Here is a 15,702-nt window from a genome sequence, read left to right as displayed (position 1 = left end):
AGATGTTTTGTCTATGAAATTTGATGCATATTGCACGAACAGTTGAATTTTAGTGTTGTATTTTATTTTCATCTGGTCATTTTACATGTCATAGTACATTTTTCTTTAAGTACACCCTCACAGCCATGGTCATGTTTGATTGGTACAAAAGGAAATTAGTAATGGAAATAATTCCCTGTGGACTAATAGAAGTAATATTGAATCGGTCTTCACGTGCGGATCACGTGACATTTTAACTGTCATATGACTGTCAGTAATGTAAAGTTTTAATAGTAATAAACGTATTGATGTGAGATTAAAAACAATTTATTTGACCTTTTTGCAGCTGGACCTAATGTGATAAAGTCTGAACCAAGTAGTACAATGGTCCAAGAATATTCTGGGTTGAACGTGTCCTGCATACTGCTATCCGATTTGTTCCTGGAAGTAGACAAAACTCAATGTTTCCTTTGGTCAGAATTACGTTATCTCAACAAGCAACGCATTACATATTAAAAATATTACACGACATGATAGTGGGATGTACTCATGCAGAGTTATGAATAAAATCACTGGTATGGAACTTGAAAACTTAACACCGATACAAATCTTATGTGAGTATAATAATGATAATGCTCTTCTCGTCACCACCTTCATCGTCATGCCATATTCATCATTGCATCTAATACAATATTTTACATACATATCGATGCATACGATTATGAAGTACACTTTTTGGGAATATAGATTATTAGAGTATGAAAGTTTAATTTACATGACAAGTTTAGCTTGTCGGGTAAATTTATTCTCACAAATTTGCAAATAATATCTTGTTTTGTTTCTGCAGGTGGTACATATTCATATTTATTTGCATGCATCAGTGTCCAATATGCTGCATTAAGAACAATATATGAAAAACAAATACTAGAGGGAAAGAAAAATGGTACACAATTTCTGTTTCAAAATCGCCTTTCAATGAAAGTGTAAATTTATCACATTTCGCATTTATCGTTGTCTGTTTAATGTTTTATTATCCCTGTTGTTGTTATTATTATTATTATTATTATTATTATTATTATTATTATTATTATTATTTGCAACTAAGTATGTTTTGGGCAGAAAAAGATAATACATATACCTTTCGGGCTACGCTGTGGTTCAGTTTCCAATGATAAAATATGTAGTTCAGATTTGACATTACACTTCTCACTTCTTTCTCTGTTTTAGATGGTCCCGATGCAATTTCGTTTAATTCATCAGACAAAGTTATTCAATTGGATGAAAATGATTTCATAACAATATCGTGCTCTGCCGACTGCTTCCCACCATGTCAGATAGGCTGGACTGAAACTAATGTGGACATTCTAATAAATGGTACAGAACTGAAGCTTGTGAGAGTAAACAGAAATGTTAACTACACGTGTCATGTGACGAATGCAAGAAATAACAACACCACGATTTCAGATACCATCTATATAACTGTAAAATCAGGTATGGAACATTTATGTAACTAATAACTGTATTCAGCGTCAATCTAGATTTTTCACGATGCCATTATACACAAGACACTTGTAGTCCGGTCTGTTGGCTATTGTAGATGCATACGTATATCTATCTATCTATCTATCTATCTATCTATCTATCTATCTATCTGCTTATTTTGAAATAATGTATTGTCCATCACAAAACTATTGTGTTCGTATAGTTTCGATTTGTTGACAATATGTTGAAGAATCTCGTATAATAGACGTTGGACTGCATATTTGGTTACCTCTACATAGCACATCAGACAGGAAAACTGTAGTTAGCTTTGTATAATATTTATTACGTAGATTGTCCGTAGAGGATCCACCTTGTGTTTTCAGGAATCAGTCATAACAAGACCACTGCAGTGCCATCGGATGAGGATGCTGAAGGTGCTGTATGCACTACTAATATACTAATTTACATTTTGTGTTCGCACATGTGTTCGCATAATGTTATATAATCGTACACTACAATACTTTCTTGGAACTTGTTTTGATTTAATATACTTTAACAGTAATTAATACTATTATTTTCAGAACTAAATTAAACTGACTTTAAAACACTTTTCTTCTCTGTCAGATGACTTTAACTGCATGCGGAACACATATTTTGTAACAAAATTCAGCATTAAAAAGTTTACAGTATATGATTACTGTAGATATCATTAGGTCCCCTGCCGTTACCACTACAATATAAAAATGACATTGTCATGTGTCATTTTCTTAAGCTTGCTATTATAACATACACATTTTAAGATTGATTTTCACGGATTAGACTATACCAAACGTATAGTCATCATACTTCGTCGATATTATTATTATTATTATTATTATTATTATTATTATTATATACCTCATGGTACATTCTGTTACAAGATTCAGCCAATGTAGGTATGTGAGAAAGCTTGCCAGTAGCTTCTCGTGGGTCGGTGGTTCTTTCCGGGGTTTTCTCTGGTTCTTCCTCCAGCATTAATACTGGCCGCCATGTATAGCCTATCATGTGCTGCAAAATGGCGTTAAACCCCATAACAACAACAACAACAACAACAACATTCTGTTACTTCTTAGTCACGTAATTAATAGTATAAATCAATGTAATATGTCTGATAGAAACACAGGAAAAGGAAATGTTAGCCATGAACTCAGTAGATACAAACGAAACACGTTAGGTCGTGACCTAATTTGGAAGAATTAAGAAAAAACAAAAACCTATTACTAATAAGCTACTTAGATATATTACTGTTTATATGCCAATATCCAATTTATCTTTCCCAAACAGATACTATGTTGTTCATAACAGCACCAAGATCACATGTCTTAGTATGATTGATTCCACTGATTTTATACACAGCCACGTCCCTCTTCCCACCGAAATGATCAAATTTGCAATAAAATATTAAAGAATTGACATCAAGGTGCAGTCTTTTTAGATCTAATTGTTCTGCAACAATTGATAAATTCAAACACCACTACACCCATGTGAACAATTGATAAATTCATACACCACTACACCCATGTGAACAATTGATAAATTCATACACCACTACACCCATGTGAACAATTGATAAATTCATACACCACTACACCCCTGTGAACAGTTGACAAATTCATACACCACTACACCCATGTGAACAATTGATAAATCCATACACCACTACACCCCTGTGAACAATTGATAAATTCATACACCACTACACCCCTGTGGAAAACGTTAATTAGTGTATTCGTGTTTGAAGAGTTAATCCATCAGAAACGTCAAGTTAGATACTCGCTTTCAAATTATGAGCTTCCTTTAAACAAACTGAGCATTATGTTCAGAAGATACTAAGTCATATTTTGTTTGTCTTCTGACTTAACGTTTGCAGTTTTCTATGCGACCGTTGGTTATATTACACAACTTGTATTTGCCTCTATAAATTTTTAATTGATTATTTTGTGCATATCACGACTACATATTAGTGCTTTATTTGTGATAATGTATGCCACATGCTTCTTCATTATTGTAAAGGAATGGACCATCGAAATATGCTGATAAGTTTTGATCTAATCCCTTAGCCATGTTTGGTAAATAAAGACAATTCACGAAAGGAATATATCAGCACACACACGCACATACACATATACACACACACGACAGCAAAATAAACATTGCATCTTTAATTTTCTTATACTTTCAGAGTTTCCTTTTAAACCACATTTGCTGTACGTTCTTCTCGGAACTGGAATTACTGTAGCTGTTACATTCTTGGCCCGTCTTCTTTACAAACTTAGGACATGGTAAAACGTGCTGTTAACTTATTTTAAAAACAGAAGTGACGCTTTTGGAAGTTAAAGGACAAAACTGTATGTAGCAGGAAACATTGACAAAAATGTTGTTTCTTCTTAAAATATATACATATTTATTGTGCCTACCACCAATTGAATATTCTCACAATTCATACACTTTATTGAAGATTGTGTGCATTCAATGTCGTGTGTGATGAATCAACACACTGAATAATTTGAGAACTGTATCACTTTCACCTAATTTCGCTATAAAACTATTTAATTATTATGTAACTCCTCTGCTGTAAAAAAGATCTTATATAACTGTTTCACTGTGATATTTACATGTAACTTTTCGTAATTATAAAGCCCAGTTTATATAAATAAAGGTACATTTCTCTCTCTCTCTCTCTCTCTCTCTCTCTCTCTCTCTCTCTCTGTATATATATATATATATATATATATATATATATATATATATATATATATATATATATATATATATATATATATATATATATATATATATATATATATATATATATATATATATATATATATATATATATATATATATATATATATATATATATATATATATATATATATATACATGTAGTGAATTAGTGTCCTTGTCTTTGGTTCAATCTCTGCAACTTGTCTCTTCTAGGTTACTTGTGGATTGAGTGTCGACTATGGATGCATTCACAGATTGCAAGAAAGATGACATAGACGAAAACCCAAAGGAGGAAGTCCCGTCTGGAAACTATTGGACAATTATAAGCAGTGCAGAAGGAGAATTGAGCAGTGTCATCGAAACGGATTTTGAACGACGCAGGCAGCATCAACTAATTGGACAAAACATAGCTTCAGCAAATAGTGGATCAAGCGAATGGGTGAGGACCAGGGAAGTCCAACAAGTTATAGTGGAAATCGATGGGTATCTCAATCCCACCGAAGCATATCCTGTAGAACTGGACGATTACATCCATCCAGTTCATTCAGATCCCGTGAATTCAGGCTTTGTGCCCACATATCAATCAACAGAGGTTTGAACTGCTGTTAGTTACAATGTGCACCAGAACAGCCGCAAAACGTGTATCCAATGAACATTATGCATTCTTTCAAATCTAAATACGTGATGATTTAAAAACTTATATATCTATCTCGAAGGATGCTTCTCGGGCTAGATAAACCTTTCACTGAATTATACTGTCTTACAGGGTGATTGGCCTTATTTATTACACACATATCAGTCAAACTGTGATAAGAAATATTTAGTTTTTAAACTCTTGAACTTTTTCGAAGACTTATATATTTGATATCGATTTGTATTTTATAATTCATTTTTCAGAAGTTTTGATGTGATGAACCTTCGTCAAACATACTTCTAATCTGTATGAAAGTACAATTTAAGTTTTAGAAACTGCGCCAACTTTCACCACTGTTCTCATATCTGAACATGCCGGACGACATCGTGTATAAACTGTAATTGCATCATTTGTGCATATTTTAAATGACCTTTATGCAGAGATGAACTTTGTCTATTTGGTTAAGATTCATCACACGGTTTATAACATAAAATTGCTTTAAATAGCTCTATTTGTAAAAACAACCGCTGGATTTGACAGAAGCATGTGATAGATCTGAACATTTCCAAAACAGCTGTACCTAATTTGTATAAAATTTAAAGTTAATAATGACTAAAGAGTCCCATCCGACTCGATTAGGTAAGTGAGACAGTTCAAGAGAAATAATCACGAAAATTATTTTTTATGAAACGTAGAAAGATGTGGCAAACCTCTAAGAGAAATTAGGTTACTCTCTCACCTGCTGATATAACGTCCTACAAAGTCGCTAAGGTCTGTTTTATGTTGAAAGCACCTGTGTGATAATCGGGTGAGAGAGCACTGCCACATCACCAGGTGATACACGGAGAAGTTAATAACTGTAGCATCAAGTTATGACTTAGCCCAGAAACAAATAAAGTCCGCGTTATCTTCAGATCTTGCAAAACTACGATTGATGTCGATCTGGCCCGGTTCAAGTGTCAAGCAGAAAAGCTGCGACCCATGATCTCTCATTCAACCTTCAAAACCTGCAACATCTCGTGGCAGTACGCTCTATCAAAACCAATCATATCTGCGTTGTCTGCACTGGCCATGCCGTTCTTGCTCTATGGAAATATTTGATATATTACTGTTCTATCACCACATAAAAGCGCGTTAAGGTGTTAAAGCCCAGCAGTTATACGCCGACACCGACAGCCGTCTGTCAGAGGCAGGAATGGAAGACATCTACAAAGGCATTGCAAAGGAAGCAAAAATGTACGAGTGATTCCTCAAAAAGCAATTCTTTGTCAACGTTAATAAAGGAGCCGTTACGATGGCGACCAGAACAATAACGGAGGATGACGCAAATAGGTATGGCATCTGCTGATTTGACGAACACTGTATATTCTTCTGGTTCATACAATAGACGGTCCGGGTATTTTCCATTCGCACATTATTCAGCTATGCAATAGCTACAGATTATGTATTGGTAGTATTAAATGTATTTTTGTATTAGATACAGAATTTAGCAAAAGTTAGACAACAATTTGAGCTGATGATCCCATATCATTTGATTGTAGGCTGTTACTCTTTGCACTGCTTTCTTATTCGACCATATATCTTCACATGGTTTCCACCAATGAATCTAAAACATTTGACAATTTCTGTGAGCCGTATATTTCACTGATCTGTACCTATGTTAGTGCTACTAGTTTCAAAGCAGATAGAATTCGCAGAATTCGAGATCGAGGAGCTCGGCTGATTTTAATGTCTCCTTTGATTGATCATATTCTGACCGGTTCATATAATTAAACTTGTTAAAAAGGGTACGAGATTAAATTTGTGCAGAATTGTTTAACTGTTTAACTAAGAAGTGATTATTGAGTACAATGTGCATATGAAAATCTTGCGTGAAACTATTTCATATCATAGTTGTTGAGGAAACGAGACAAAACGTTATATATGCAGTTAAATCCTCGTGCTTTCCTAATATATTTTAGTATGCATTTGTAAATGTATTTACTTGTATCTAACTATTTTCATGAGAGAGAAAACTTGCATGAAGATACCTTGCATCATGTCGACTGATAATACTTTGTAATTTATTGTTTGTTATTATCTGTAGATTGGGATACATCGATCATTCATCCGCAGGAAAACAAGGATTGAATCCCAAGAAAAAATAGCGTTAAATCCTTCCCCCAAAATACTAAAGATTCTTCAGTAAAGATATCTTAAGCTGAACTTCTATAATTTTTTTGGAGCAAAATATTGATTTATTTAAGCATAACGAACCCACCAATCACTTACAACAAGCTTTGGTAACTTAAACAGTAGTCTAAAAGGATTTTTCAATTTACATCTCGTACGTATCCAGATCTATCAAGACTAAAGATCATCGTAAGTTCACGAACCTCAGATGTAAATAAACCAAACAGGTCGCCTCAACTGACCCACACTTTGTGAAACAGATCTAACCGATTTATATAAGTTTATCTGTATATGTGTCTAATTTATCAGCAAAACGTTCCTGGTCTTGCTCCATACTATTTATTTGATCAATATAATATTGTTATTATCTATTTCTTTGGTTAGTTTTGGATGATGTCTACGGTATTGTAATGTTTCTAATTTTCCTTAACGATTAATAACAAAAGCTTTTTGCCCTAAAATACCGGAAAATCCTACATTGTTTCCTTGACACAAATATCATATACACTTTTTCTTCACAAAAGATTACTAGGTGCCAGTATGTCCTACAGCCAATTTTATTTTTGGACTTTACTCCAACCTATTAAAGGGTGATCAAGCCTGTATGCTGCTTCTAAATCTACTGGATCAACACAACTTTCCTTATCTTCATTAGGGTTCCTAACCGGTTTAAATAATCAGCAAAATTTACATATGTATGTTCATAAACGGTTTTAAGCATCTCTCTCATCTCTCTTTTTGTACATAGGCAAATATAACGTAGAGCTTGAATTTGTGAATAAATGTTTAACAGTGGTACTATGTATCACCAATTAATGATACTGTTTCTTCCTAATCGATATATATTACCTACAGAATAAATAAAAAGACGAGTTACACATACACGTTGCCAGAACCACGAGCAATTTTGTCACATGTTGCTTTGATACTGTTACAGGTAACAAGATTGAGCATGGGTATCTGTTTGCATACGTATGTCTAATCATGTGGAGGAGATAGAATATAGAGAAAGATAGAATGAGATAAGTAATACATTTAATTTAGATGTACATATTTTTTCCTTCCTTACACAATATACTTTGGTCATTTATTTCCTTGTTTGTATTATTATATTTTGTTTTACAAGCAAGGTGACCGTTCAATGCAACAGTTGAGTAAACGCAGTGAGATCACACTGAACAATGCAATATTTACAACTAATAACAATAGACAAAAGTTAAACTAAACACGTAGGAAAAAGATCAAAGCATTAACTTGTGATGTATGGATTAAGCGGATGGATCATGAAATCAATTGTTATGATCAAAGGTATAAACTCTTGAGGGACCATAGCTTCGATGGGCCATTTGAATATATAGCGACCACTTATTTAGTTTTCTTTGCTAGTGTAATGAAGCAATGTTATGGAATGTGTAATTAAAAATCTTTAGTATTAGAATCACGTACCAAGAAATATACCATATTGAACGAGTTATGGAACAACTTTGTAATACTGGACATAATAATAGATGACTTTTCTTTGTAAACAAGATGATTAATACTTACGTCCATTTTCGAAATTGAGGAGACAAGTAAATCATGAAAACCTTTATGGATAGACAGTAATAATGATAAATATTTTGAGAATATGACAAAGTACCTATCTTATTTAATGTTTTAATCACACAGGATTCATCTCAACCAGTATGGGAACACATGCCTTATATGCTGTTTAGCATAAATGCATAAACATTATGTTTTAACAAGCATCTAAAGCATTATTCTCAGACTGTCGCAAGATGCTTAGGTTTAGAAAATTATCTGTGGGAGATCTACAAACGCATATATATTTCAATTTAAATGTCAGTTTTAAAAAAAAAAATATTTTTCATTACATGATATTTTAATGTAAATGTATTCATTTGAGATGATACTTTTTTTCTAAAATAGCTTACCCTTTACTTTTAGTTTGTAAACACAGGTGTTGATCTAAATCCTGACCTTGTTTCAAAATTTGTAGCATCCACGTAAACAAGTTTAAAATGATTGGTTGTTGTCGTGGTCATGATGGGACTTGGGGTTTAAGATGTAAATATGTTTAAATTGTTTTTATTTCTTAGGGTAAAGTGATTGGTTTTCTTTATTGTTATCTTTAAGCTTAGCTTTATTTCACTTTGTTTTACGTCATCTAACATATCTTCACGTTCCATGACCACTGCCACACTAATGATGGGCAGCTTCAGACAGTGACAACTGCATTGAATGATATTTATCAAGGATAGTTAGGATATTTAAAAAAGTTGCACAGATCCACTGTCATTCAGCTGTACTTTTAGAGTCTTTAAAGAGCAAACGGAAACAGTATTACTTACCTCAAACAATGCATCACATCAGCAGTAACGAATACAGCCATTTCGTTCCCTATTATAGCAGAATTTATGATATGCCTATACATTTTCTAAACAATTTTACCGTCTTTTCCTACAAGTCGATGAAACGGTTGTTTTCTCATTCTGCATGATCATTCTTACTTTGAAACAAGGCTAGTGAGGTAAATTCCAAAACTAGCGACGTTATGCAATAAACATTTATTAATATGTAAAATATCCGAAATGGAATCTGGATTGATCATTTCAATTGCTTGGTTAAATCATTCGATTTCATACTACATCATTTAATTAATATAATGTTGGCGGTGACGGCTGCCCATAAACTAGTAATCATGATCACATTTCCCTGATAATAATATACATTTATTTGATTTTATATACTTGTGATATCAGATTATCTGAACTTTACGCCGACACTTTTATTACTTTTCTGGATATGAAGCTATTTAATAATAAGCTCGACCTATTCGTAGCTTCAATATTATCTTAAAGTCGTCGAATGATGTTTTGTGACTTTTGGTACAAAATTGAAGATTTGAAAGAGAATGCATTTGCTTCGATAATTGCATGTATTGTGTCTCAGTTCAGGCAATTAAATCAGACATAATCATTACAAGTTCATTGACCAATCCGCAACTGAGGCGGCATCTCAAATTAGAAAATCACTTCACATAGTCTCAAGCCCCATCTAACTTTTCACAGATGGAAACCCTTATGCTTGATTACATTAAATACGTTATACTTGAACGGCTTCTGACATCTACAAAGGCTTTTTTTATTAGTGAGGGATGCACCCACCACAGATAAACCTTATTATACAGATATTCTTCATATTTTGTGAAGTTCACTTATTTTCAGATATGGAAACTATATACCTATGTGTACATGTGAAAACACAAGATCCGACGCATACTTGTGTACATACATACAGAAGCTTACTTGTAGCAAGAGAAGCAAGTACTTTACGGACTAGAATAAGCGAATTTAGAACTGCATTGCATTCCATGATCTAAACTTTTTTTTACTTTGAAGAAATTTGACTCGAAGTAATACATGACACTGCGACTATATTTCTAATGTACTATCTTGACACATCTAGAAAACCTTGATATGATGCGTTTGCTGAATCAGACTTCATTGTTGGGGGGGTTGGATTAAACAGTCTCAGACCAGACCAAATTGTAATTTAAAGTGATATGTTGTCTTCCCAAAACTACTGCTCTCTTAAATTGCTGATATTTTGTATGATCAGCCTGTTAATTCGATTAAAAGTGAAGTGACGAATTGAAAACTGGATATAGGTGACGAAGAGCCAGTTTAATCTTTCAAATTTTGTTTCAGGATAAAGTTTGTGGGTACTGTTATAGTTTATTTTATCACAAAGGAAAGGATACATTTTAACTTTTTAAATATCATGTTTTTATAACACACGGTGGAATGCATGCGCCACTGAAGTAGGAAAAGAAGATATCTCTGGTGTATTAACTTTGTAATATAAACACTGTAAGTTGCATTTTGGCGTGTTTTATCATTATCAATATCGTACGAAAATGCTCTGAGATCCACTTAAGAAGAGAGTTAACTATTTTATAGGATATGAAACTTGTATAGTCATTTTAATAAAACTTGAACTTGATCTTCAGCATGGTTTAAGCAATGAGCTATACAAACAATAGAAGGGTTTGTAAACAATAAGGTACTGAACCACTAATACAGTGTGAATGGCTATTTGAAATTCAGTGAAACCATGCTGATCTTATTAACCGAAATTTGCCAAAGTATCAATTTGTCAAGGCTCTTGTATATATCGTAACAATGACAAATCACTAACCATTTCATTTATGTTGCGATTTGCCAGTAGAAGAATACCAATCATGCATTTGTCTAGAATATTTATGCATAAAGTATGCACATAGTTCGCATCACTGGAGGATAATATCCACTGGCTTCTCGTGCCAAGCACGATGAAATTTCAACATTTTTCTACTCTTTCACCGGTCTTCAGTTTATCAAAAACTTTTGAAGAGGCCATATATAAATATATGTATGACCGTTTGTCAGGTGTCTTCCAGACATAACTCATTCTGGGTTCGCCTTGTACTGGCCTCAGGTGAAAACAAGGTAGACATATCACAACACGGTGTTGATAATTTTGTATAACAAGGTATGGAAAAACACAAGCGATTACATGCAAGAAAGAAGAAATGTATGCTTGTGAGGATGCAAATATATGTCGATTTATAGAGGGCACATTAATTTGGGTCAGACAACAATTAATTCGATTTATGGGGACAGGTGCTTTTTAAATCGCTATACTACGATGATTTCTAATGTCTGTGTCGAGAGAGGAAGTTATCCTTAATAAGCTTTACTTAACTGTTACACGACTCGAAAATGAAAGGTTACCTTCGATTTTATATCGGAACTGTAAGATATGAAATTTTTCAGATCTGTTTTTAGGAATTCTATAAGTCATGCTGAGCACAGTTTGGCGTCCAGTTCTAAAAGGCGGTGAATATATTTAATCCTGATTGGTTACGCTAAATAAAGGGCGTGGTTCCAATGCGAACATTCTTGGAGTTGAAGTGCCCTCATCGAAAAAAGCTAGTCAGTCTACATCTTTCCTGCAAAAGTGAAAGTATGTGGAACTCCGAGAACAAATTTGGAAAGAATTCTCTCGTAAAGCATGTGTCAAAAGAAACCTGATGTCTGGAAAGTCAACAGACACAAGTTTGGCGGTAAAAGCGAACAAGGTTCTGAAAGCACAAGGTATCTGCGTCTATTTCATACAATTTATTCGTTTAAATTCATGAATCAATTCTCTTGAAGTGAGTGTAACTGTGTTTGAGTTAATCCATCTGAATTCGTACAATGATATTCCTTATATAAGTTTTACGAATTGTTTGAATTTGGCGTTTTGATTGTTATAGGAATCTAAGAATTTCATGCATTACTATAGTTGATATGAGTTACGAGAATCCGTTTGAATTCACCGATCTTAGATGATTTTATTTATGCTAAAGACTTGAATGTGTGTATTATCTGAAATGTTTGAAAATAACGTAGTTTCGGCATTTAATGAATTTCATTCATTCATATGTGTACTTGAGACAAGAACTGAACCGTTCTGTCTCGTCTAATGTTAATTGGAATCAGTGATGAATTAGCCATTAGGAAGTACATTAATCTTGTGGAACTAGGTTTGTTTATGATCTGCCATGTTTAGCTCCACCATATAGCCTTGGGTCCGTTTGAATTCGATAGAACGATGTCTGACATAACGAGAATGGAGCAATGATCTGTTCCCAGTAGGATAACAGACAGAAGATTTAGGTTGTCTCTGTTTATTTTGACAGGGGAAATAAACCCACGGACGTATCCACGGATATATCCATGTATGTATCTACTTAAGTATCCACGAATGTATCCACTGAAGTATCCGCATATCTACTTATCCAAGTATCTGCGTATCTGTATAATTACATATCCATCTTCCCACACACAGTTTGAGGGCCAAAAAGAGGCGAGACAGTATAGAGGTTGGAAAAGGGAAAAAGCGAAAGGACCGAGAGGAACCACCATAGTGAAGTTGGAGTGGATTGGAATATGCAGGTCATGAAGTTGTACAAGGCAGTGACTTCGATCGTTCACTCGATTATATGATGAACTAATTCTATCATTTAAAACAGGCCGGCTATTTATGTAAATATATATTGTGTTTGAAATTCGGTAAAAGATTTATTCCAAAAAGAGGTGTATCTTCTTAATGTAATGTATTATCCCAGCTGTTTATGTAATTGTTTACATTCTTTTGTTTTTCCATGTACAGTTGCTTGTGTCATACTGTTCTATATATCTGCTCAGATCTATATTTATTCCATCTATAATTTCACACTTTATTTTGATATTTTAATACCGAGGGCGACTACTCTCTAGATAACGGTAACCAAATAAAGCGGACACCTTGTAAGAAGGTACAACCTTACAATACCACTACCAGCAGCAACGATATAAGCTATAAATAAATACATAAGGAATAATTATGTTTAACTTTAGCATTATATTTTCTTTTACTGTTCTCATTTAAACATTCACAAACTCACTTAGACAAGTCATACTGATTTTCATTCATTACCAGATTACAAACTTCATAAATACAGCTTTTTCATTACATCATAATCTCATTGTGCTTAAAACTGATAGACTTATTTTAACTTTTATGAGGGTTCTGAATTTATGTTAACAAATTATATAACATAGTATTATAATAGCCGAATTAAGTTTAGTAATGAATATTACATTTTGCATTAACATAGTGTAATCCACTTACATTTACTTAAATGAAGATTCTGCCAAACAGAGTTTTCGAATTATCAAAATCAATGCAAATGAAAATAAGGTAATCTAAAATGTGGTATACTAATAATGTAATCCTTTTAACATATATTCATTATTTATATAGTCACGGCATCATTTCCACAGATAGATAACAAGAGAAAGGTATGCTGCACAAAATGAAATTATAAAGAAAGTCTTTGAAAACCAGGAAACCCTACAGCTCCCTTTACAGATTGTTAAGCGACGCGCACAAGGTGCGATGAAAAGAAAAAAAGGAATACGAGTACGTTTGTTTGAAATAATCAGAATTTATATGATTTTTATGTTTTGTTTTTAATTTAAACAAGCGATAGGGATAAAAGGAAAAATATGAAAAGGCTAACGTCCACATTATTTACAATGATTCTCAACGTCAGGGTATACATAGTTGCAATATCAACAACATTATGCTTCCAAGTAGGAGTACTTTTATATAGTTTTGTTTATAAACACGTGCACTTCATTGATCCATGATGATGTCAAAGTCAAGCGTCTCTTCATACAAAATCCACCAAATGTTCAAATTTCTTCGTAGTTCAAGCTTGCTCTCATATATAATGTGGAAATGTTGAAATGATATTATAGTTTGCAATTTCCACTATGCGAGCTCATATTCTATGTTCGTTTGTAGGTATTATGTTGATATCTATGACCCGTTTCGTTTGTCTATTGACTGAGACTTCAGTTCATTCATACAGTAGATCAAATTGCATGAAGTGAAAAAAAATGGCGGTGGAGGCAAAGGTTTGGACCTGGATAAACCTCAATTATTCCAGTACAATAGGGCCAAATCGTTTATTATTGCACAACAATCGGTACACATCTTCTAGCATTTCCCCGGTCCTAGAAAAGAGCATAAAAATAGTAAATCCTTGATTTTTACAGGTTTATTAATCGATTTTTGTTAATGACAACTTATTACGTCGGGCGCTTTGGATTTTTAAAATTAAGAACATGCAGCTGATTAGTAAAATATGTAAGTATTGCGATAAAAATGAGTTCTGAAATAAACATTTATAAACAATTTTAAAAATGTAATCAATCTACGAAGGTTATTGTAGTTCATCCCTTATTTACATAACGTAAAACATATTTGCAACAATCGATCACAAAGCACCAGTGTGAACGGTGAAATATGAAGAGTGTCTAAAGTCTCCTTTGAGATATTTTGCAACAAAAACATATGAGAGGCTATACAGGAACACTATCTGTATCTTTAACTTTAGTTACTATAATTAATCAGAAAGATGATGACAGAAAATAGTGACATATAGAAAGTAGGAAAGCGAAGTCAAACATAAAACCAGTCGTACTTCGCAGTTTGTCAGACAAGACGCTCTTTGGGTGAGGGACTCAGCGCCAAAACATAAATCATGTCGTCATAATGTCAGGTATGCATAAATAATTCACTTTGATAATTTTTTCATTAGTCAAACACCTCTCTGGTGACCTAGTAGTTAGATCGTCTGCCTCGGATGCGCGAGGTCGCGGGTTTGAACACCGGCCGAGTCATATACAAAGACTTGTCAAAATGGTTTTAATAGTTGTCTCGCTAGACGCTCAAGTGGTTAGTGTTAGGACTGGTAGGCCTGGTGTCAGGATCTTGTGACTAGGTGCGACATGATGATATATGTGTGCGACATGATGCCCCAATGCTAGACATCACTATAAACTGCCACACGGCAGATGGCGTAGCGATATGACTGACTTTTTTTTAAAGCTACGTTACAAATCCAGATATTACAAACACACACACACAAACATACAACCACATACACACACACTGAAGACATTGTAGCCATATGACATATTATTTTTTAAAGCTATGTTAAAAATCCAAATCTCACACACCCTCATCGGTCATTATCATGTCTTCTTTAAATCGACCATTATTGTGTTGCGGTAACATTTTACGGTTCTATT

General features: G+C 33.6%; 1 protein-coding gene across 1 annotated transcript; it reads left to right on the top strand.

Annotated features, from left to right (window-relative positions):
* The first annotated feature begins 1,840 nt into the window (after nucleotides 1-1,840).
* Nucleotides 1,841-5,149, top strand: LOC149774236 (uncharacterized). The gene is made up of 3 exons (XM_089945592.1): nucleotides 1,841-1,895; nucleotides 3,683-3,782; nucleotides 4,441-5,149. The coding sequence occupies exon 3, from the start codon at nucleotides 4,466-4,468 to the stop codon at nucleotides 4,823-4,825; it is 360 nt and encodes a 119-aa protein (XP_089801718.1). The 5' UTR covers nucleotides 1,841-1,895; nucleotides 3,683-3,782; nucleotides 4,441-4,465; the 3' UTR covers nucleotides 4,826-5,149.
* The last annotated feature ends 10,553 nt before the right edge of the window (nucleotides 5,150-15,702 follow it).

Source organism: Sinohyriopsis cumingii, unplaced genomic scaffold, assembly GCF_028554795.1.
Source record: "Sinohyriopsis cumingii isolate HCF-2022 unplaced genomic scaffold, ASM2855479v2 utg000360l, whole genome shotgun sequence".
NCBI classification, from domain to species: domain Eukaryota; kingdom Metazoa; phylum Mollusca; class Bivalvia; order Unionida; family Unionidae; genus Sinohyriopsis; species Sinohyriopsis cumingii.
The sequence above is the reverse complement of the archived record's forward strand: the minus strand, read 5'-3'. Positions and strand labels throughout refer to the sequence as shown.